At 38.3% G+C, this 22,464-nt stretch overlaps 2 protein-coding genes across 2 annotated transcripts; both read left to right on the top strand.

Moving 5' to 3' along the window:
• Window positions 1-644: 644 nt before the first annotated feature.
• On the top strand, window positions 645-7,534 carry LOC117391596 (CCR4-NOT transcription complex subunit 2-like). The gene is made up of 15 exons (XM_033989438.2): window positions 645-728; window positions 1,994-2,125; window positions 3,193-3,265; window positions 3,383-3,530; window positions 3,608-3,820; window positions 4,130-4,209; window positions 5,020-5,145; window positions 5,237-5,367; window positions 5,441-5,564; window positions 5,849-6,005; window positions 6,169-6,230; window positions 6,302-6,351; window positions 6,433-6,533; window positions 6,612-6,756; window positions 6,857-7,534. The coding sequence occupies exons 2-15, from the start codon at window positions 2,006-2,008 to the stop codon at window positions 6,941-6,943; spliced, it is 1,617 nt and encodes a 538-aa protein (XP_033845329.1). The 5' UTR covers window positions 645-728; window positions 1,994-2,005; the 3' UTR covers window positions 6,944-7,534.
• A 3,572-nt stretch (window positions 7,535-11,106) lies between these two features.
• Window positions 11,107-21,092, top strand: LOC117391363 (calcium-activated potassium channel subunit beta-4-like). Its single transcript, XM_033989151.2, has 4 exons — window positions 11,107-11,326; window positions 12,531-12,701; window positions 19,398-19,525; window positions 20,650-21,092. The coding sequence occupies exons 1-4, from the start codon at window positions 11,162-11,164 to the stop codon at window positions 20,960-20,962; spliced, it is 777 nt and encodes a 258-aa protein (XP_033845042.1). The 5' UTR covers window positions 11,107-11,161; the 3' UTR covers window positions 20,963-21,092.
• Window positions 21,093-22,464: the final 1,372 nt, after the last annotated feature.

The raw sequence follows: 22,464 nt of genomic DNA, 5'->3' as shown, positions 1-22,464 counted from the left end.
GGTTGTCGTACAGTGGGTAAACTTGAATGTCATTATGTAGAAACAGCGCCCCATCAGACACAACAGGAAACTGCACATATTATACATAAAGAAAGAGCCTCTCATACAGTGCAATGCACAATAGGTGTATTGCACTGTATGAGAGGCTACTACTGTTGGTCACCTTTCAGTCAAAATGGGTGTAGTCAAGTAGGCTTCATCTGCTAAATTTAAAATAGCCAAGCAGCCTCAGGTAACCTTTAGGACTCAGCGAGGCATATAACTATAACTGAGACAAGATCATCTTTATGTATCCCACAAAGGGGAAACTGCAGTGTTCCAAGATCATAAGAATATATGAAGAAAATATACTTATTTACTTAAATATACTTTCAAAAATAAAAATAAACAGGCCAACAATTTAAAAACAGTCTAATCTTTTCTGTTTCTATGACAGATTCATAATTGACATGGCCCATAGGCATGGGCTTACTAGACAGACACGGTTTGTCACCTAGAAGAAAATGCATTGGCTGTTTGCTATATAGTACAATTAGTAATGTCTATGAAATGTCCCCAAACGACAAACATGCACTGTTTTACTGTAGAGTTGAAAAGTTGAGGCAAACTACCATGGCCTGAGTGATGGAGGCTCAGAGGTCAGAGGCGAAAGGCATCCCAGCATCCTCGCTGATTGGCGAAGGGATGTCGGCCATCTTGGATTGTAGCGGTGAAGAAAGATTGATGCGGTGAGTCTTTTTATTCGTTTAAAACCCTTTCCTTTTTGAGAAACTATATGTACCGTAATCCCTCCAAGATATGCACGCGTAATACAATGCCACTGCGAAATGCCTGGCACATGGGTACGCACATTTTGTTTGCTAAAACAAGTAGTCGCTTTCTGTTGTTGTTGTGTGGAAAACTCACGGACGGAGGCGCAGTAGGCCCAAACACGAATAAACAGTATTTTGTTCGTCAAAACTGTCAAAGTTAGACGTAAATTACAACTCATTTTATATTGTAGTCGCTGTAGCTGTTGTGTCATTATCTGTTGAAGTTCTCTATATGTGACATTTAGCCAAAAAGCATGCATTGTACAGAGTGTTAGCTCATATGCTAACATGTATATTGACATAAAAATAGCTATTAACGTTAGCATAGAAAGCTAGTACACAGCATAAGCTACTTCTAGTATTTATCACAGGTCGTTCGTGTTATTTGATAGTGAAGTACATAAATAGCCGGTTACTCTGTACTCTGTTGGACCAAAGTAACGTTAAGTTTGTTAAAGCTAGGTTGTGGTTACTGTGCAGCCTTTTTGCGACACTGCTGCACCATGAAATTAGCGCTTATTGTTTGTTCGTTTTTAATTAATCCAAAAGTATCACTGCCAATGGCAAGTAGTCTTGTGTACAGGGACAAACATAAGTCTCACTGTCGGCAGAAAACATCTGCATGCTTAAATATAATAAAGTTATAATGGACGTGATATTAGCTGTTCTGATTTCCATAGACATATACCACAGAAATTTCGTCTGAACCTCTTTATAATGTAAAGACACAGTTTAAACCTAAACAGTAATATCTTTAAGCGTATCTTTTTTTTCATCTATACAAAGTCTATTTCAACTCTGACAAAATGCTATTCTAGTGACCACCTTTTGTGGCATTATGTGTCTATTCTCAGTATGTCTAATGAAATCATTATGTTCCACTTTATTTTTTCTTTTTGTTGTCTCTATTCGGGAATTTAGACTTTAAAAGCACTACTTCTTGTATTCCCAAGAACTGCTTGATGACATGTGTGCATGATAAATTAAGATATATTTGTAATTTTATTCAAAAATGATATTCAAACAAATGACTTGCTAACCCTTATGCTACCACAGAAGTACTCTTGCATTGCTAGGCTCTGATAAATGACAAAATGACTAATAATGTTCTTAAAAAGTACTGAATCATGTGCCAAAATGCATATTTGAAGCAGTTTTTATGTTTATAATGTGCTTTGCAGGTGACACGCGGCATGTTTGGTGCTAACCGGAAGAAGTTTATGGAGGGAGGGGTAGAGAGCGATTACACAGATGACACCAGCCTCTACTACAGCCAGCAGTCCATGTTCCCTCCTCACCGCGCTGACAAAGATGTGAGCTAAAAGAATATATACAATTATATCTGTGTGCACCACCTCATATGGAATCCTGTTACTAGACAGAAGTTACAACAGTATTGGAAAACACATTGTACCTGTCCTCAGCAGCTTTGATATGGCAAATTCAGTGGAGATTTTTCCCTACACAGTAAGGTATTCTAGCCGGAGGTAATTCCAATCCATCATTGTGATAGATATGGTTCTACTATTTTTATCTGCCATTATTTAAAGAACGTATTTGTGAGGCATTTTCTCATTTTTCTTGGATTATATAGTCATATTTCATAGTTCCTGATTATTTGTATTTCCCCTTTTTATACAGGACATATTCAGTGCTTTAATGTCTGTTTCCCCTCACCACCTTTGCTGCAGCACTCCTCTTAGTTGTTCATTTTTCTGTGGATTGACCTAGTGCCAGTGCCCACAGTGTGTACATCATATTAAAAACTATTTTGCAAACAATCCATAAATTATGGAGAATCCTCAGTGAACACAACCTCTGCAGCTTAATATCAAAAAGGGTATAAGAAGCATATATGTTTTTGTAAAGATGATCAAGTGTTTTTGTACGAATTATCCAAACACCCATCCATGTTGCCCCCTAAGTCCAGTATCCCCTGACCACAAATCAATCCGGTATGATTGAATATCCCCACTTTTTAAATTTAATGTGACAGAATGATTTCAATTAAATTCATTTATGCTTATAGAAATGTTGTTTTGAGTGGCTTTGCTCAGTCATATTAACCAAAGAATTGGTCAAAACAGGCCATAGATTTCTTTTTAGCTGCCTTCCACAAGAGCTTATAAGCTCTTTAGAATGTCATCACATAGACGTAGCTTATTCAGAAATTTCCAACTTCAAAACCAGAGCTGCATTTTTGGGCCGTTAAAAAATGTTTCACTGCAACCCTTAGTATTGTCATGTTTTTTTTAATGTATTTTATACCGAAACGCGTTGATGTACTGTATTTGGAAAATCACATCTATTTTTATGACAATGCCGTACAATCTCTAATGTTGAAATATTATTTAACTGAAACTGTATTTGTTTTGTTCAGATGTTGACATCTTCTTCTGCCTCTTCAACGGGTCAATTGTCGCAGCTAGGAGCCAGTTTATATGGCCCGCAAAGTAAGACAGACTTTTTGTCAAATCCTGTTCTTTTTGCTTTGTTTTAATATGAAAAATATCAGCTTGTGCCACTTAGAATAAATCCACACAATATACACTGTTTCTTTGTCTGCTCAGGTGCTTTGGGTTTTCCTATGCGTGGTATGAACAGTGGTGGTACGCCTCAGCTAAGTCGAACTGGGTTAAACCAATCTGCCAGCCAGCTCTCCAGTCATGCCAGTACATCAAACACAGGCACAATGCACACGCCACCTTCTCCCAGCAGGTACACTCTCAAGACCATGCTTTTTGTGGGCTATTTTGTTGAACCCAAAGCTACAAAATGTGCTTGCTGTGTTGCAGGGGTATTTTACCTATGAGCAGAGGAAATGTCTTGAACCATAGTCAGCAGGTGGGCGGTCCTACGGGGCAGTCTGGAGGGATTGGAACAGGAGGAGAGCGAGGTGGAGGCAGTGGGGGCAGGAGTGGCAGCATGGGCAGCCCGAGCCGGTCGTCACCCAGCATCATTGGGATGCCCAAGCAGCAACAAGCACGGCAACCGTTTACAATTAACAGGTAAGCCACTAGTATCAATTCAGTACTACTTTAACAATTATGACAACTGCATTAGGTTTATTATGAAATGAAGAAACAATTTGTCTCATTAAATAGTGTAAAATCTACTTGGAGTGGGTCTAGATTCCCCATTAACACAAAAACATGGATATCTGTTTTACAATTACTATGTATGTTTAAATTTCTGGGTTAGCGCAGCCAGCTCTGTATATACAGAGAAACTGCATGTCATACCAGGCTAGTGTTTCTCTATGGTATGTTAACTTATTTTTCTAAATAAATCATGTTTTTGTGTGTGTTTCTGCCCAGTATGTCAGGGTTTGGGGTCAACAGAAATCCAGGCTTTAACATGAACAACTCCTTATCTAACAACATCTTCAATGGCACAGGTAAAAGTCCAGGCTTATCTCACTTAAGCCGGCTGCTCACTAGAGTATTTTAAGCTCTTTGTGATTTTAAGATGTTACACAAAGTGTGCAGACCACAGATATGTGGTAATTTTGCTCTCTCTCTCTCTTTTGTCTCTCAGTTTCTCCTCTGATAAAGTTGATTGCAAGCATATTTATGGAGAGACAAATCAGGTCCTCCTAGAACTCCTCCTAAAATCATTTAGTGTGCAGCTGGCCTGCCACACATTACAAGATAATTTGCCAGACTCTTTATTTTACCTCATATGTAATTTTTTAAGCCGCTGTACTCCTCATGTGTTATGTCAGACCGACTTTGAGCTGCTCTGCCATAACAAAACATCACTGCAGTAGCAAATAAAACAGTGTCAGGGGACGCCGTCTGTTCCTGACGCAAGAATATTAAAGACATTTATCTGAACTACTGACCATATTACACAAATAATAACAATTTTGACTTGCATCTAAACTAGAACTGCAATGCTCTGACCTTTTGAACACTTAAAGAATCGAGTGAGTTGCTTTACTCTAGACAGGAAAAGCTGATGCGAGGTTCACTAGATTGTTAGCTCACAACCTTTAGCTTGTGGTGTCCAGTCTTTGCGCTGCAGTCTTTGCATTTGGAGATTTCAAATCTCATCTAATTCTCCTTTGGCCTGTGATGTGCGCTTTTTGTTGCACATTTAAAAATAATTTAAGAGTCCTGTAGTGTGTGGTTGTCTTTAGTTGCTTTCACATGTTTGTTTGCATAGAGTAAATTAATATTCTGTTTGTCCTATCTTCTGTCACTAGATGGCAGTGAAAATGTGACAGGGCTGGACTTGTCAGATTTTCCTGCATTAGCCGACAGGAGTCGGAGGGATGGAAATTCAAATCCAACTCCACTGCTCAACCCGCTGGCCGGTCGAGCGCCCTATGGTAAGAAATCATGTATTGAACTTCGTTTAAGTTAAATAAAAGTAGTTAAAGTTTCCTAATGCAATTGACACGTATTTCTGTTAATGTTTAGTTGGCATGGTAACTAAACCGTCCAGTGAGCAATCACAGGACTTCTCCATTCATAATGAAGATTTCCCAGCTCTCCCTGGTCCAAACTACCAAACAAAAGATCCAACAAGCACCAATGAAGACAGTAAAACGGTTAGCATGATGTTATATGTAGTACAAGTCTTGTGATGGGACACAGACACCAATTTGTTTGTATTTTCTCTAGAATCTGAACTCGTCAGGGAAGTCCGCATCAAACTCAGATGGTCCAAAGTTTCCAGGTGACAAGAGCTCTGTAGCATCGAGCAACAACAATCAGCAGAAGAAAGGGATCCAGGTTCTTCCAGATGGTGAGACATAATCTACTTAGCCTCCCAGCAGCAGCGTGTAGGCCTGCAAAATTAATCATAATTAAATCAAAACAGCAATTTGAAAGGACGCAATTAGCAAATGGCAAAGGCTGGCATTTTTTATTTACTATAATTCCTTCCAAAACAATAATATATCCTGTGTTATTCTGCATAAAAAATATGATGTCTATGTATGATTTTCAGAAAAAAAATGCAAGAAAATGTTTTTCTCTCAGATCCCCTTAGCAGCATGCATTTCTTAATGTGTTGTCTGTTACTTTCAGGGCGGGTGACAAACATACCTGCTGGCATGGTAACAGATCAGTTTGGGATGATTGGATTGCTGACGTTCATCCGGGCAGCAGAGACAGATCCAGGCATGGTGCACTTGGCGTTGGGCTCTGACTTAACCACACTCGGGCTCAACTTGAACTCACCTGAGTAAGGCACATTTATTTATTGTATCATTCTCCATGTTGGTCTTGTATGTTTATTCTTATGTAATGTTTTATAATGTATATGGGTTAATTACCATTATTGGAATACTTATTCTCTAATAAAGTCTTGTATTGTTATTCAATGGTCTATTTTCTCTCCTGTTTAGGAATCTGTATCCTAAGTTTGCGTCACCGTGGGCGTCTGCTCCTTGTCGGCCACAAGACATAGGTTGGTTGTTATAAATTAAAGTCTAAACATTGGCCATAGCCTGTTGTTTGAACAGTGTTTCCTTTGTGCAGACTTCCATGTCCCTTCAGAGTATTTAACCAACATCCATATAAGGGACAAGGTAAAATCCTCCACAAACCAAGTCATATCACAATGTTCTTCCCTTTTTTATATGTTTTTTTTGGCCCTCTCTGACTTCCAGTTAGCAGCTATAAAACTGTCTCGGTATGGTGAAGATCTGCTGTTTTATCTCTACTATATGAATGGAGGAGACTTACTACAACTACTGGCTGCAGTAGAACTGTAAGTACAAAGCTGTACAACTAAGTTGATGTTTATTGTGCCATATATAGAGATATAGTGATGAACTGTTTGGTGTAGGTTTAACAGGGACTGGAGGTACCATAAAGAGGAGCGGGTTTGGATCACCCGAGCCCCTGGTATGGAGCCCACGCTGAAGACCAATGCCTATGAGAGAGGGACCTACTACTTCTTCGACTGCCTCAACTGGAGAAAAGTGGCCAAGGTACAAACATATGTTTTTATTTTGACACTTTTTAATATTTAAAAGTACAAAAGTGTGTTATGTCTTCTCTAACACTGTCACTCCAACTTCTCATTTTTAGGAGTTTCATTTGGAATATGACAAGTTGGAAGAGCGACCTCACGTTCCCTCTACTTTCAACTACAATCCTGCCCAGCAGGCCTTTTGATTGGCTCTCCTATCTCCTGCCATGTGGCCCTTTTGGCTTCACAATCACTCACTAGGTTCTTCTGTTCTACACACAAAAAGCAAATCTGGCCAATTGGGACATGGGACAACATGTTCTATCTCCTCCAGAAAAGACTCTGATTTTAACTTTTCAGATTATGTTTTTCCTTTACCTCATTTTTTAATTTTACCCTCCTTTATAAGTTTGCTTGGTCTGTTACATGCAGCACAGCTTAATTACAACATGCACAGGCAGCACTGTCAATAACTGTCCATCTGATTGAGTGATTCATATTTCTACTCTAAAATGTGACTATTTTTGTCTAGAGAAGTTTTTCACTTCATTTTAAGAAGAACTAGATTTTAACTCAACATTATTGATCACCTTTTACGATGGATAATTATTTTGTACTGTGCTTGCTGTGTTGCAACTGTTCGTTCACTGTAAAAGAAAAGGTTTGTGATTTCACTTTATTCCTACCTGGTTTTTGGCATTACAAATCATACATCCTTGAGCAGACAGTCAGCACAGTCAGGAGAGGAAATGCAATGTACATTGTAGCACTATTTCATAATAAAAAATGAAAATCTCTTTTGTTTTGTGCCTGCCTATTATGTGGAAGTAATCTATCTCCCACGTTTTAAGACCAGTAGTTATTATATCAGAAAGTAAAAAATGCTCAGTGTTCATATTTGATCATATTTATATGGTGCATTGGTTATTTCTGTAAACTGACATTTGTAACTGCCTAAATTTTAAAATTATAGCACTTTTTCTACAAAGACATTTAGTTGATCACAAACAGTTAAGACAGTTATATTCCTACCACATGCTTTTATTTTTATTTTTTTTATTTTACACTTTGAGTTAATTTTGCTGGTTTGTCATTCATTTTTTTTTTTTGTTACTTTCTAAACTTCACTGGGATGACATAGGCTACAAAGAATGCATTCAATAGTAGTGAATGTAACTCAAGAAGATACAGTTCCCCATCTTCAGCTGTTAACGTTATATTAGACGGAGGGAGCACAATGAATGCCAACTACAGTGGACCACACCTGTCTCAGCAGCAGTCGCCATCAACAACAACAGCTTTTTGACACAGCACCAAGCAAATGACATACAACTGGTGCGTGGACTGAGGCACTTGGCTGTTTGTTTTATATAGAAAATGGCAGCTAGAGTTTTAAAGGGAAACTCTAAAATAAATATTCTGATAATGAAACTTTATATGGCATTCTCATTTTGTTTTCATAATTTTGAGTCCTTTTAACTGCACATTATATACACTCTTCTGTATAAGCTAAAATCATCAGTGTGGCTACCAGGCTATGGAATAATATAGTCACCATTCCCCCGTTCAGATTTAGCCTTTTACCTGAAAACATCAAAGTGTTGAACGCAGTGAGCCACACAAACCACAGAAAACACTAGCACTTTTCATACACAAGAGGGCGCCACGTCACTAGACCATTGACAAAAAAACAGCAGGAAAGTTTATCTGCCCCTGAAGCATCTTCTTTGAAGTTAATTTGACAGATAAATAAATGTTTCTTATTATGACTTGGTTTGGTGGGATAATACCTGTGGTAAATATTCATTATAGTTTGCATCAGTCAAGTGGTCATTTGTCAAAAAAAAGTATAAAACAAAATGTTGAAAAATACAAGAAGCAGCAGTGAGTTCTAACATTGAATCCCTCTGCCTGTTATCAACTCTATCCAAAATGCAGAAACAATTTACATACACTAAAGCAATTTTATAACAGTTTAAATATTAATTTAATAAAATAAAGGTTGTTATTTATTTTTATTTGTCATATCTAAATCTGTTGTGTAATTTACACATGTTTTGTCTCTTGTTTAAATTATGGTTGTTAGGTACATCCATCTGCTGCATGTGTACAGTCAGGAAGTCAAATTATAACTTTCAAAAAACTAGATTAAGCAAGATTTTTTAGCTAAATCTTAAATATAATGATGTTAACTATGTTGATGTGAAAGGTCTAATATGCACTTAACACTACTACAGTGAAATGCCATTATGAAGTGGTGAATCTTGGTTCTGCACTTTTGAACAGGAAGTCAATTGATCAGTTTCTATTTTTGCTGACAAACTTGTCTATGGGCTTCTCAGCTTCAATAGACAAGTTTCACTCAGTTGTCTGTAACTAGAATTTTATAGCATTTAAAAAAAATGTATCTGAATTCAGGTTTGAACACCTTTAACTACCTTTTGTCTTAGTTGTAATCTGTCACATAAATTCTTAATAAGCCGTGCTACTAATACATCTTGTGCATTTACAACCTCCATAAATTAGACCTAAATATTCATTCCTATTAGATATGAAAAAACATAAACTACAGTTGGCTTCTGTAGTACTGATGAAAGTCCATTTTAGCACAGAGCCTGATGTATGAATGACGGAGCTGTGGTGAGTGTGCTCTCATTCCCTGGAGACTCCTTGCACGGTCATGTCTGTTATTATTTGTAATCTTTTGATCTGCAGAGATGGTAATAATCCGGTCACATGCCTCCCTGATTACAAATGCATAATACTAGCTTTATTTTCACCAGCTCCGTTTGAGATTCTTTTTTTTTTTTTTAAACCATCAGAGAAAATTGTCTGGGCTGTATTCAAAATTGCCATGAATGCAATGTCTCCACATTGGCACCGTGACACAAAATGAATTCTCAGTCCTCTTTACTGTAGCCTATAGTAATGTGCAAAACTATTTGCTCACTGTTTTGCAACATGACCAATAAATAAATGATTGACAGCCTATGAAACTTCTGACTTATAGCCCATGCTCCTAAAGGCTCCTCTACCTCTAATATTTTTTTGTAATTCAGTCCCCAGAATCAAATATTGATTTTACTGAAAACACCTTTTATTTAGGTTTTTCTTTCATTTATTATACATTCATACACTCTGTGGTACTTATAGCCACAGCTGACAATCTTCACTCACACCACATTAATCCACAGTTAATGTGGGTCACATGTTTTGCCCATGGATGCAATGATAATGTACACTGGTCCAGGTAGGCTTCAAACCACTGAATTTTGGGTTGGTGGAGCACTTAAATCACTGGTTAGCCAATTGAAAAGCAGAATGATCCTGGATGAGAAAAATCTACCAGCTAAGGAAGTCTTGAGCCTAGCTCAGCATCTGGGGCCATCTGGAGAGGGGTCCCTGGGCACACTGCTCCTGACAGGAGGTCAACTTACCCTGTGGAAACAATAAAGCGTACTTTACTTCACTTTAGGTTGGCAAATCCTTTGACTGAATAAATCTAAGCGCTCTCTGTAGTCACTATAAAACCCCTGCACCACCTGTAGTCATTATGGTGCAACTTAGTATTTGGAGCTCAGTGAGGCATGACCTGATAAGCAAATTCTTTTATATCCTCAAGCAAGGTTCAGTTGTGATTGTACTCCATTTTTTTACCTTACCGAAATTAGAGTTAAATTTAAAAGAGCACTTATATTTTGGCAGCAGTTTGGCCTGAGTGAAAAGAGCGTATTTGTGTGTGATGTGCTGTCTCTATGTTAAGAGGCTTATCTCCTGCTGCATGTAACCGTGAGAGAACAAGCAGCCGCCCGCACAAAGTAAAACACAAATCTGGATTGAATCATCATCAGGCCACTGGGGAAAGCCACATACGTCACCTGTAACAGTCAGAGTTGAAGATTATAAGGCAGAGGCCTGTTCACAGTGAAGGACAAAGACAGTTTTAAATGTGTGGCTTAACTATGGCCTTATTGATTATGTGGTTAGTGTTTTAATACACTCTACTCAAGTGTAGACGTTCAATTTACATAGACATTGACCTTTGTCTAGGTTATAAACTGAGGTTATAGTTCTGCCACATGTTGAGGAGCATTTTTCCAATAAAATCATGTGTGTGTATAACCTCTATGTCCTAATTCAACAGGTGAGTTTCCACGCACGTGGGCGTGTGCAGGGCTTGCCCGTCATTGTGAGCTTAATAAAAGCTCTGTGACAGACAGATGTAAGAATAAAGCCGGTGGACAAATTCAGAGAAAACACCGTCTGAGGTGGAGGCGGGAGCACGTGAACTCACGGACAGATAAAACCGCCCAGAGAGGCACCAGCCGGGCTCAGATTTCCCCTCTCCGCAGCACGACACGTCCACGCGCTCCTCCTGCCCTCCTCTCAATGCCGCTGTGGGTGGAGGGCTCCGCGGGGCTGCCATGGCGAAGATTCGGGTGTCGTACGAGTACTCCGAGGCTGAGGACAAGAGCATAAGACTGGGACTGTTCCTGATCGCCTGTGGCATCCTCAGCCTTTTCATCCTGGGCTTCTGCTGGCTCAGCCCCACGCTCCAGAGCCTCCAGAGCAAACCGGCCAACTGCACGGTGAGCCCGGCCACAGCCGCACGTCCACCCGCGTCCCGCGCGTCTGTAGTGTGACTGTGGTCATAGTGTGATGCCTCAGCCTGTTTTAGCACTAGATACATTTCAAAATGATTGTAGTTGAATATTGCATCAGTTTGTCTGCATTCAAACAAGCCTGAACAATCGAATCTTCCAAGTTACGCTATTTGTGTTGCATTAGCAGAAATAAAATGTGTAGTTGTTGCAGTCGCTTTATAACATGGATCAAAATCGTCTAATTGCTTATTGATTTATATTTAAATGGTGACTTCCAGACTAGGGCTGCTAATAGGTCAGCAACTCAATAATCCCAGTGTCTATTGCCCATATGTGTGCTGTTGTTTTGGGCTTCTCTCTGATAGACAGTGATAGTGCAGCTTTATCTCATCTCACTCTTTTACCCCAGTGTGTTAAACTGAGACTGACAGAGGTCTTAAACATACTCCATTCATCTACTTTCATTCTAGCCTATTTTATATTACAGGAGTGATGTTGTTAATACATTATTTTGTTTTCAAATGTATGCTATTTGTTATTATAAAATGGCTTTATTGCTGTAGACATTTAGTTTAACTTACCTTTGTGCTTTATTCATGAATAACTTTAATAAGTCATATTTTGTGGGTCTGGTCCCGGTGCTGTGTCACTTTCATTATGGACTACAGAAACTGTTTGCACAGCATTTCTGAGCTTATCATGACATAAATTACTATTGGCTACAGCATAAAGTCCTGCTTACTGTGACTGATGAATTCAAGCTTTAGCTACATTATTTTTGTACCAGTTATAAAATGTAGGCCGACTTTTTCAGTTGTGCCCTACCAGCCTACTAACCGTAACAACTAATCAGACATAACATTGACTAATCCATATTTGTAATAATGATAACTAATAAGATAATATGTGTGACCATAGGCTTTATAAAATTAGTACCCTGATGGAGGAGGTATTTGCTGCCCCGATACTAATGCCTTTTACCACAACCTAAATTACCTAAAGCATAATCACTGCAACTTTATTTTGAAAAAAAAATAAAAATAAAATACAGCCAAAATGGGATGTACAAATGGTCTCATCCTCTAATAAACTGTTTGTGTGTTAAAATGTGTGTTGCTAGTTGGGCAAGGACAGGTAACTAATAGCGCAAGTAATAGTGACTTGTGTGTGTGTGTATATGTGTGTACAGGTGGTGTCCGTGCTGCGACCAGAGGAGATGTTTGAATGTGTGTTTACATGTGGGGCGGACTGTAAGGGCACGTCCCTGTATCCATGCCTACAGATCTTTGTCAACAACTCAGAGTCAAACTCTGTGGCCCTGCTCCACTTCGATGAACAACAACTAGTTCTCAACCCAAAGGTAAGATTATGTTTATCTCTGAGAACTACTGTGCTGCCGTGTGTCAAAGAAGTTAGATTATTATTAAATATGTCATTTGTGAGTGTACAGAGAGGAGGCAAGCAGAGCAGGTGAAATCTAGATTCTTAGAATCAAAAATGACAAAGGGCTGTGTGTTTGGGTTTATCTTATTTCTGTCCTAAATGTTTGCACATTTGCACAAATTAGAAAGTGAAAATGTGGAGAGCAAGGAGAGACAGGACTTGAAGTCACAATTATTGCTAATTTGTATATATTTCCATAACTTATTGTTTTAAATTTCTAAAATACACAAAAAATCAATAATAAATTAAAATGTGTCCCACAAAATTTGTGATAATAGTATAATTGTCGATAGAAATTATAATTTGATATAAATGCTTTATAAACACTGCCTTTACTCCTGCTAAATTGTTTTGGTGTATAATTTATTCTAGGTATAAGTTCTGCTTCCACTCCATATACAGTCTTTAACCTTCTCTAGGCATTAGCTGCAAGGGGCCTCTATCTATCCATTTTCTTCCGCTTCTCTGGAGCCGTGTCGCGGGGGCAGCACTCTAACAGGGACTCCCAGACTTTCCTCACCCCGGACACGTCCTCCAGCTCCTCCGGTGTGACCCCAAGGTGTTCCCAGGCCAACTGAGAGACATAGACCCTCCAGTGTGTCCTGAGTCTTCCCCGGTGCCTTCTCCTGGTGGGACATGCCCGGAACACCTCCCTACGGAGGCATCCATGAGGCATCCTGAGCAGATGCCCGAGCCACCTCAGCTGGCTCCTCTCGATGTGTAGGAGTAGCGGCTCTACTCCAAGCTCCTTTGACTGAGCTTCTCACCCTATTGCTATGGGAGCTTCCAGCCCATTTCAGCCGCTTGTATCTGCAATATTTTCGGTCATTACCCAAAGCTATAGGACTATAGGTGAGGGTAGGAATGTAGATTTACCGGTAAATCGAGAGCTTTGCTTTTCGACTCAGCTTCTGTACCACAACGGACCGATGCAGCGACTGCATCACTGCAGATGCTACACCGATCCTCCTGCCAAATTCATTCTCCACCCTTCCAGCAAGTGGCATGCAAATTAAATTGCTATATTCAAATTTCATATTGTAACTGTGTAATTACCAAAATTCCATCCATATATCACAGTAGATAAATATCTCACAATACTATAAGGTCCAGACCTGTCCCACTGCCAGATCAACTGAAAGTCACTGATGTAGAGCATGTGAAGTAAGTAATGCTCAATTATGTAATAGCTGCAACCGTGGAGGTCCCAAGCCAGAGAAACATATTTGTTTGTCTCTTTACTTCAAGCCAGGCATCGGGAGAATTTTACCCTGATTGGTTTTCCTTGTGCAGCTGCCTGAAGTCATGAATGGTCCAAAAATAGACCCTTGCCGTCCATGGCTCTGAAAGAGGCAGATAGACACAACACATCATTAAAGTATTCAGGGAGAGCCCCATTAATAGGGAACGGTAAACAGCTGACATGTGAAGCTGACAGTGTGCGCCTCATGTTCAGTTGCTCACGCACAACATCACGACTGACATTTTACCAACTGTCCGTAATATTTTGGATAGTATTTCACTCAGATGCCCTCTTTAATCATTTTGTTAGATTTATCTAACCGGAAGACTCTGGTTATACACTGGACAACCAAGATAACACACTTTTAGTTTTAGTTTTAATATAAAACATATTCTGATTGTAAACAGGACTATTTTGGCAAAGTAACATTTGGGCAAGTTTGAAGCTGTATTTACTGTGACTCAGACATTTAGGGAATCCCAAATCCCATCCCTTTTTATATCTCAATCGTGGGTAATCGTCTGACCTCCGGAGAGTTTGTCAGTTTTGCGGTGGTGAAATCACTACAGTTAGTGGCCATTACTCTTCTTCAGTGCACGTCTGGGTCGTCGCTACAGCAACCAAGTAAATATAGAGGGAGACAGCGCGTCATCAATGGTGCTTAGTTGCCATGGTGACCACAACAGGGATGATGTAAAGAGGCAGGAGTATGCGAGAGATAGATGGACATGTCACGCCTCGTTAAAGAGACTTTCTGTGATTTTAAGGAAAGAGAGTTTTGGGAAACGTTTTACCTCAACATTTAAAGATCAGCTAAACAACAAGTAAAGATATTAAAGATTAAACATTTGAAACAGGGCTTTTCCCATCATATATCCAAATGTGCAATATCATACCACATTAATCCCAGCCTAGATCACGCTTTCAGTTTGTTCGTAATTCACAAATATTACTTTTTATTGATGGAAATGTAACTAAAGTAGACTCTGGTTGTGAGTGTGTGAGGAAAAGTAAATAGCATATGTCAGTGTTTTGAAAGCATAAAGCTGCATTTGGAAAATTTCTCACCATACTGGCAGATTATTACAGGGTCACATTCTACTATATATTATTGTTATACTGATAAACCGCTCACTGGTTCATCCAAACATACAGTCATGAATACATATGTTAAAAATGAAAATCTGTTAATCTTACCATCCTTAGATTCTGTGTTTGTCAATTCTTAGTTATAGAGCTATTTATTTCATAACACGGCAATTGCAAACTGATGCGACTGACTGATAGGTACAACAAAAATCAATTAAGTACATCTCTTACAGCCATTACAGAATAAATCTATATGAGATGTGCCTGGAAGAATAGTCACTAGTTCAGCTGTTTGTATGGATCAAATGCAGAGACAAGATTTTCTTCACGAGGGATCATTAAAGTATATCTTAAAAGGTTCAAAGTGCTCTCACTGTACTACAATTTCAAACTTGATTGCAATATTTATTCAATTCAATACAGATTTTGCTATCACAGTGATAATAAAAACTATATTTTTTAGACAACAGAAGGAAATTCAACACAAAATAATAGTAGTCTTTTTAATATCATAATATGGTCTTATAGTTCTGATAGTACATATAGGATTCGAAATTTTAGCACTAATAAAAACAACTCGCTACTTGCAGCTATCCATAGGCAGGTCCGTCAGCATAGTCTGGCAGCACTTTGTCCAAAATATAAAATAATATCCACAGCTGTCATAGGTTTTAACTATAGCAGACAAAAGTATATGTCTTCTTTAATCGCTCTGCTGATCCCAAAGTCTTTTTTTTCATTTGTGTGACCTTTTACCTGTAACTAATGAAGGCGGCAGATGGACAGGGGACATTTGTGACCTGTGCAGTTGGTGAAGAAGCAACTGTTCAGCAGTTCACTCAAAGACAGACAGACCCAGATGGATAGAGAAAGAGAGAGAGAGAGAGAGAGACAGAGAGAGAGAAGGAGTAGGGAGCGAGGAGAGGGAGAGATAGACAGAACGAAAAAGAGGTAATTAGTGTAGTGTCCTTAGGGGGTGATTAGTTAATGGAGCCGCCTGTGGACCAAATGAGTGACATGACATTAAGATCAAACTCAGCTGGACTGACAGACATCAGCCCTGTAAATGTATGAATGGATGTTAAATGGTACATCGAGCTGATTTGATTCTAAAACATTGACTCGAAGCACTCATATAAAAATTACTCACTCTTATAACTGCTGTTTTATTTCCTTTTTATTTCCTTAATGTAAAAAATAGAGTCTGAATAAACAGCTGAGCAAATATCTGAGCAGATAGCAACGGCCCTACTTTTTTGTCATTATGAAACGCAACGATAGCAAACTTTGAGATGTTCTAATTATGACCATTCCAATTGCAATTTTGATGTGATGAATCAAACCAAATCAGATCGGCCTTCGCACAACTTCCTCAGATGAGTTCATGTTACACAATCCTGTGTAATCCTGACTGTGTGAGTGTTTTAGAGCCCTGCAAAACCAATAGTGCGCAGTGACATTTAAATAGTCCAATGTAGAAGTAAGCCCTGAGCTGCTGAAGACTTAGACTCTCCTCAGGGCTGTTAGAGAGAAAGGAAACAGGTGAAAAGGAAATGTCAGAAATTATTAAAGACAAATAATCTCCTGACTCCGGGCCCTGGCAGAGGACACTAATGTTCCTCATGGCGTCCCAGTTAATTAATTTAGTTTGCATAAAATTACATTACTGTGATCGTCATCCTTCTGTGATTGCATAAGGCATTTCATCATTTTGAGGTGAGTTTAATGTCTGCTGAGTTTTATCACCTTCAAGTTGTTGTTCACATTTTACAGCATTGTCCCATTGGCCATTGAGGTTATAACGTATGAAAGAATCTTTTAAGTTATAATTTTTTTTAAGTATTTATTAAAAATGTCTTAGTATAACAAAAGAAAAAACATACTGCTACTATACTAATTAAAGTCACATTAGGATTTGAAATTGCAAAGTAAGACTAGGCTACTGTAACCTCTAAATCACTGTCCATGTCTACATTCCCTAACAAGTTTAACTGAACACTGAATATTAATACAGTATGTGTTCAATACGCTATAATCTTTAATACATGTTTAGTGGAGCAGTCAGCTGTACAGAGATGGCCTATAGATTTCCCACAGCTCCTGTCATTTACATTTATGACAAAGTTAAGCCATAAATGAGGAAATTACTTAGCTGCTAATTGGCTGAGCTGAACCACCCACCTGCCTCCTTCTCTTCCGTCTTTTCTCTATTTTAGAAACCAGTCATCTTTGCACAACTGCTGCTTTTTTACTGACAGGAGCAGAAAGAACACAATTACTTTTGGATAACAAAATCATCACTCGTGCCAGATGTCCTCCTTCATGTTTTTGTCCATTTTACAAGAGCAGGAAGTAGGTTAATTATGCATTGTATTTGTATCAATCATAGTAACATGTCAGAACTACCAAATATTTAATGTTAATATTGTAATGTAAATAGGTTATGTTGTGTTTTAACAGGTGCATTATACAACTCATACATTTTATACAGTTCAAATCAGTATAGGACCATTAAAGGGAGAAAGGCACTCTGGGAAATCATTGAGTGAAGCCGTCTCTAACTGCAGTAAAAGAAAAATGTAGGTCCATTTTCACACACAAAGGTTTTTAATCAATCTCAAGTTTAATGAAGGGCACAAAACCAAAGCTACACAGCCTGTGTTTCTGCGTGCAGTTGGTCAGAGAGTTATGGGCACATTTGATAGAAGGCCAGAGGAGTGCTATGAGCTCACACCCATTAACTGAACAGTCTGAGGTTGGAAAGAAACAACCAGAATGCAAAGAGAAAGAATGAGCATGAATACATAAACACATATTCATCCTGACTGCTAGATAGACTGCAAAATGTGACTTTAAATTGCATTAACCAAAATCACTCAACAAACATATATTAGATTTACATTATGTCTTTTTGTTAAAATTTTGGCTTTAGGAGTTGTACTAAATAAACTAATGCAACTCAAAATGATTTCTCTGATTTTACAGCAGTAAAAACAGTGTAAACATTATTATTTCTGAATTGAATAAATGAGCATTTATCCACCTTTAACCAGATTTATTCATGGCTTTCAGCTTCCTTTCCCTCCCTTTTCACCTTTCCATTTTGAGGATTTTTGTCCATTAATATTTAGTCCCAAACAAATATATGATAGGGTTCAGTATTTGTGGATCATACATACTAAACTTACAATATCTTTAGCCTCAACAGTGAATCACCAATAAAGCTATATGAACCCCTGTCCTCCATCTGAAATTGTGGCAATTATTAAATTTACTTTTTTTAATCATTCTTGTACTTGGTTATAAAGTGTACCATGTTATTGTCATATTTTTGTTGAGAATTTGAATTTCTTAATTGCCACACTTTAAACTTCTCTATGCCAATCACACCATCATCATTATACCAGCAGTTTGATCCACAGTGACAGCCAGGCACCAATCAGCCTCCTGTGATGCTCTTGTGAGTGAGATGCTGAAACTAGTACAAGCTTATCTGCATTCTGGGAGACAGCCTGTATATTATTTAAGGAAACCTGCTGGGTAAGCTTGCTTCGTAGAAACCAGAACAACAGTAAGAGCTAGTCTTCTTGTGTTTCTGCAGCTATTACAATAGTCTGACAGCAATATGGTTCACAACAGAAGGATGGAAGGATGGAAGCATGTCAGCATAGTTGGTATTTTATATCTTCATGCTTCGTAACGCATTTGAGTTTTGTCTATTTACCTGATTTCATAGAAACTAACCAACAACATAAAAAATGTGTTGTGAATTACATCGATGGGCAATATAATGGTTCCAGTTTCGGTATCAGCTGATAATGATTGATTTTTGTCTGTACGAGTATCAGCAGATATTCAGTACCAGTATTTTTCCAGTACTGTCCCAGTCTCTGCGTGCCAATGTGTCTTTCCCAGATTGTCCTCAATGCATCACGTTTATCTTTTTGAATAGTCATAATGGAAATAGAAGAGACTTTTAGGTTTAAACCAACTGAATTTTAGCATTGAAACTGGCAACTTAAGTGAGAGACTGTGTGAGCCTAATTCTGCTCTCTGATTAGATAATCATCTTGAGAACTAAAACATCAAATTATAACATAAACTTCATCATGTTCATTGTTTTGTAATTAAAAATAAATCAGCATTTTAATAACCAGTGAAAAGCTAAATTCATTTTTTAATATGTCTAGTTCATATCTGGGGACACAGTTAGGTCATGTTTATTATTTTTTTTAAAATCATACTATTCCTACACTAAAGATACTTTGTTGTGTGTTGCAGTGCTCGTATGTCCCTCCATGTGAGCGGGACAACCAGAAGAACCGAGACAGTGTTTTGTGGTGGCAGGATTACTTCACCAGGGAGGTCAGCTCACAGTCGTTCACCTGCTTCTTCAACCAGCAGAGAAGGTGAGGCCACTGGGGGCTCACTTTGCAGTGCTGAGGCGGAGGATGTGTGAAACTCACCTTGGTGACAGATCATTGTTTCCAAGGAGATTTCAAAGCTGTAGTGAAGAGCCTCCGCATTTACTGCAGGTTTAACGTGTCTTTCTAATTATTACTTTGTTTGGCATAGTGCCTCTGGTAAAACAGCAAAAAAACAAAAACCTTTGCATCAGACAAGCGTCAACTTGTTTAGAAAAGTGGGAAAAAGTGTTATCTCTGATTTGGACAGGTGGGTTCTTCAAAACATTTTTTAGCATTGTTGTCTGCTTTAATAGCAATTATCGATTAGTTTATTAGAAAATTTTTAAAATAACTCTAATTAAAATACTGATTGGTGCATTTTTGAAGACTGGTTAATAATAGGCAAAGTTGTAGACAAACATATGAACTCAGTCTAACAGGAAAGTGTAAATAAATAAATAAATCTTGTTCTAGAGTAGTTAGTATGCTGTAAAACCATTGAAGCTGAACTAGGATCCTTGTAACATTAATACCACACTGAGATGAGCCAGTGGCTTAAATTGAGGTCAGCACTTTTAGGGAAATATATGTATAATGAAAACTGAAAAGATGGGAAAACCCTGAGAACTCTCTTTGTCAGCTTAATCACCCAGTTACACAGTGCTTACCTGAGACCTTGTCTATTTTTACTGCTTTTTTTTTTTTTTTTTTTATCTTAGCAGCAGAGTGAAATAAGGGCCCAGTGGGAGTTTAATGTGTGTTGCATAAGTATTAGGTGAAAAACACCATAAACAGTGCATGTTTAAGAGAATATACAGAATATAAGAACAAAAAGCAAAAAAAAATAAAATCTTGGATTTAGGTTCCATTGATCTTGATAATTTAAGCAACAACTACTTAAATATACATCCCACATTTATTAATACAATTATGATGTTTTTTGTTGAAATCTCATGTTAATTAGTATAATCATGAATAATGTTTGTGTGCAGCTTTGTATGCTACTTTGCTGCGGTTATTCCTATCCAAATCAGCAATAGAGGCAACTGAAATCACCAGTATTTAATAATTTACTTTCTGTACTCTACACAGACTCACTGTCACTGTCCGTGTACCCCTCTGTGCAGGCCTGACGACGTGTTGTGGAGGCGTTCCCATGACACCAGTGTGCTGCTCCACTGTGTGCTGTGGCCGATGGTTTCTCTGCTGTTGGGCACCCTGATCGTCCTCCTGACTGTGTGCGCCCGCTCGCTGGCTGTGCGCGCCGAGGCCTTGCAGAAGAGAAAGTGCTCCTATGAGGTATGCCAGGACCTGAGCAGTACCGTCTCGGATCGTAACAAGACTGTAGACCCCCTCACCACAAGTTCGAACCCTGAGCTCTCATCTCCGCCGCGGACATTGCCTCTGTTTGCCATCCCAGTGCGTAGACGAGATCGTTAACACTGAACTGGACTGAAACTGAGCAATTGGCAACTGGGATGGAAATACCCTGAGCCATCTGTGTGTGGTTCAAAATGGCAGATGATGTTCAGAATGACAGATTTGACTGAAATCTGTTGTCTCGATTTGAGCTGCCTGCACTGGAGAGTTCTGCTCCGAAGCGAAACAGGGAGGGTATTTTAGACAGTAACAGTAGCAATTTATATGGCACTCTCCAGACTCAGAACCTGAAATTCTCCTCTGACTCTGAGTTTTAGCTCAATCTATAGTTAAATGTTTTTAAAAGATTCCTCTTGTAGCTCATTCCCAGTAGCCATAAATGTGCACTTTTATCTGAAATCTAGAGTATGTGACTTCCTGTTTCCTCTCAGTTTGTATCAAAATGGTATAAACACGCTATTTACTGTAAATTTTTGAATCAAAACAATAGCCATACTCTATATGTATATGTTATATTTTATGTAGCAAAGTAGCCAAAACACCCTCAGATGTATTGTGTTGACTATCAATACCAACCAAGCACTTCTTATATTGGAAGAAATTATTATTTATTTATAAGCAAATGGTAAGTTTTAATGTTTAAGGTAAGATTTTACAATATATTTTATGTACAGACCCAACAGTAACAGCGCTTGACAATGTAAAAGACTTTTTAAAATAACGACAAATAGAAAATGTTGACCAAAGTCTGTGGCATTATATTTATGAAATGAACTTAAAGGTCGATGGAATTAATGTGAAGCTGTTTCGTTGTTAGTCAGTTTTGTTAAGGATGTTTAACTGCTCAAGTCAGTTTCAGAGTATCTATGTATTAGGCAGGGGTCTGAAAAGTACTTATTGACGCTTCTGGGTCTCATTAAGCAGGTTATACATACAGTACATTGTGAAAAACCTATTAGTTTGGAGCCAGAGGGTTGAATTAAAAGCCCTTGTGTAGAATAAGGTTTATATTTTATTTGTGTTCCATATTATTGAAAAGTACTATAACTCTTTTGCTCAGGTTCACCTGGTGCATAATCATGCTTAAGGGGATGAATGTCCTCAGTCACCGCTGTAGCGCTTTAGGACAGTAGCATCTTCTACATCTTTTGTATGATTTAATTCTTGAATGATAAAACATTCAATTTAAAATGTAAAATTAAAAATTAAATTAATATTCTTATCCGTCTTTACCTTCCACACAGCAGAGCAGGCTGATGTAGCAACAGAATTCTGTATATCCTTACAATGCACCTTACAATTCAATTGCATTTTTTGTTAAGCACTTCTATAACTGTTAAGGTGCTGTTGGGTGTTTTTAAGGTTCATCCCTACGCTGTTTTGATTAATTGTAATTTGCTTTTTCATATTGTGAAATGGGGACAGATTATGGAAAACTCAGATTATGGTCAACTATGGTAAAAGCCATTGTATTTCCTTGTTTTTGAGTCCTGAGCCATCTCTCCAAAGAAAATGTGTGATGTAGCCTTATCGTAGCAGTCTAATATTCTGATGAGACTTAC

The sequence above is a fragment of the Periophthalmus magnuspinnatus genome, chromosome 23 (genome assembly GCF_009829125.3).
Source record: "Periophthalmus magnuspinnatus isolate fPerMag1 chromosome 23, fPerMag1.2.pri, whole genome shotgun sequence".
NCBI classification, from domain to species: domain Eukaryota; kingdom Metazoa; phylum Chordata; class Actinopteri; order Gobiiformes; family Gobiidae; genus Periophthalmus; species Periophthalmus magnuspinnatus.
Note: the sequence above shows the minus strand (reverse complement) of the source record. Positions and strands in the feature narration are given on the sequence as shown.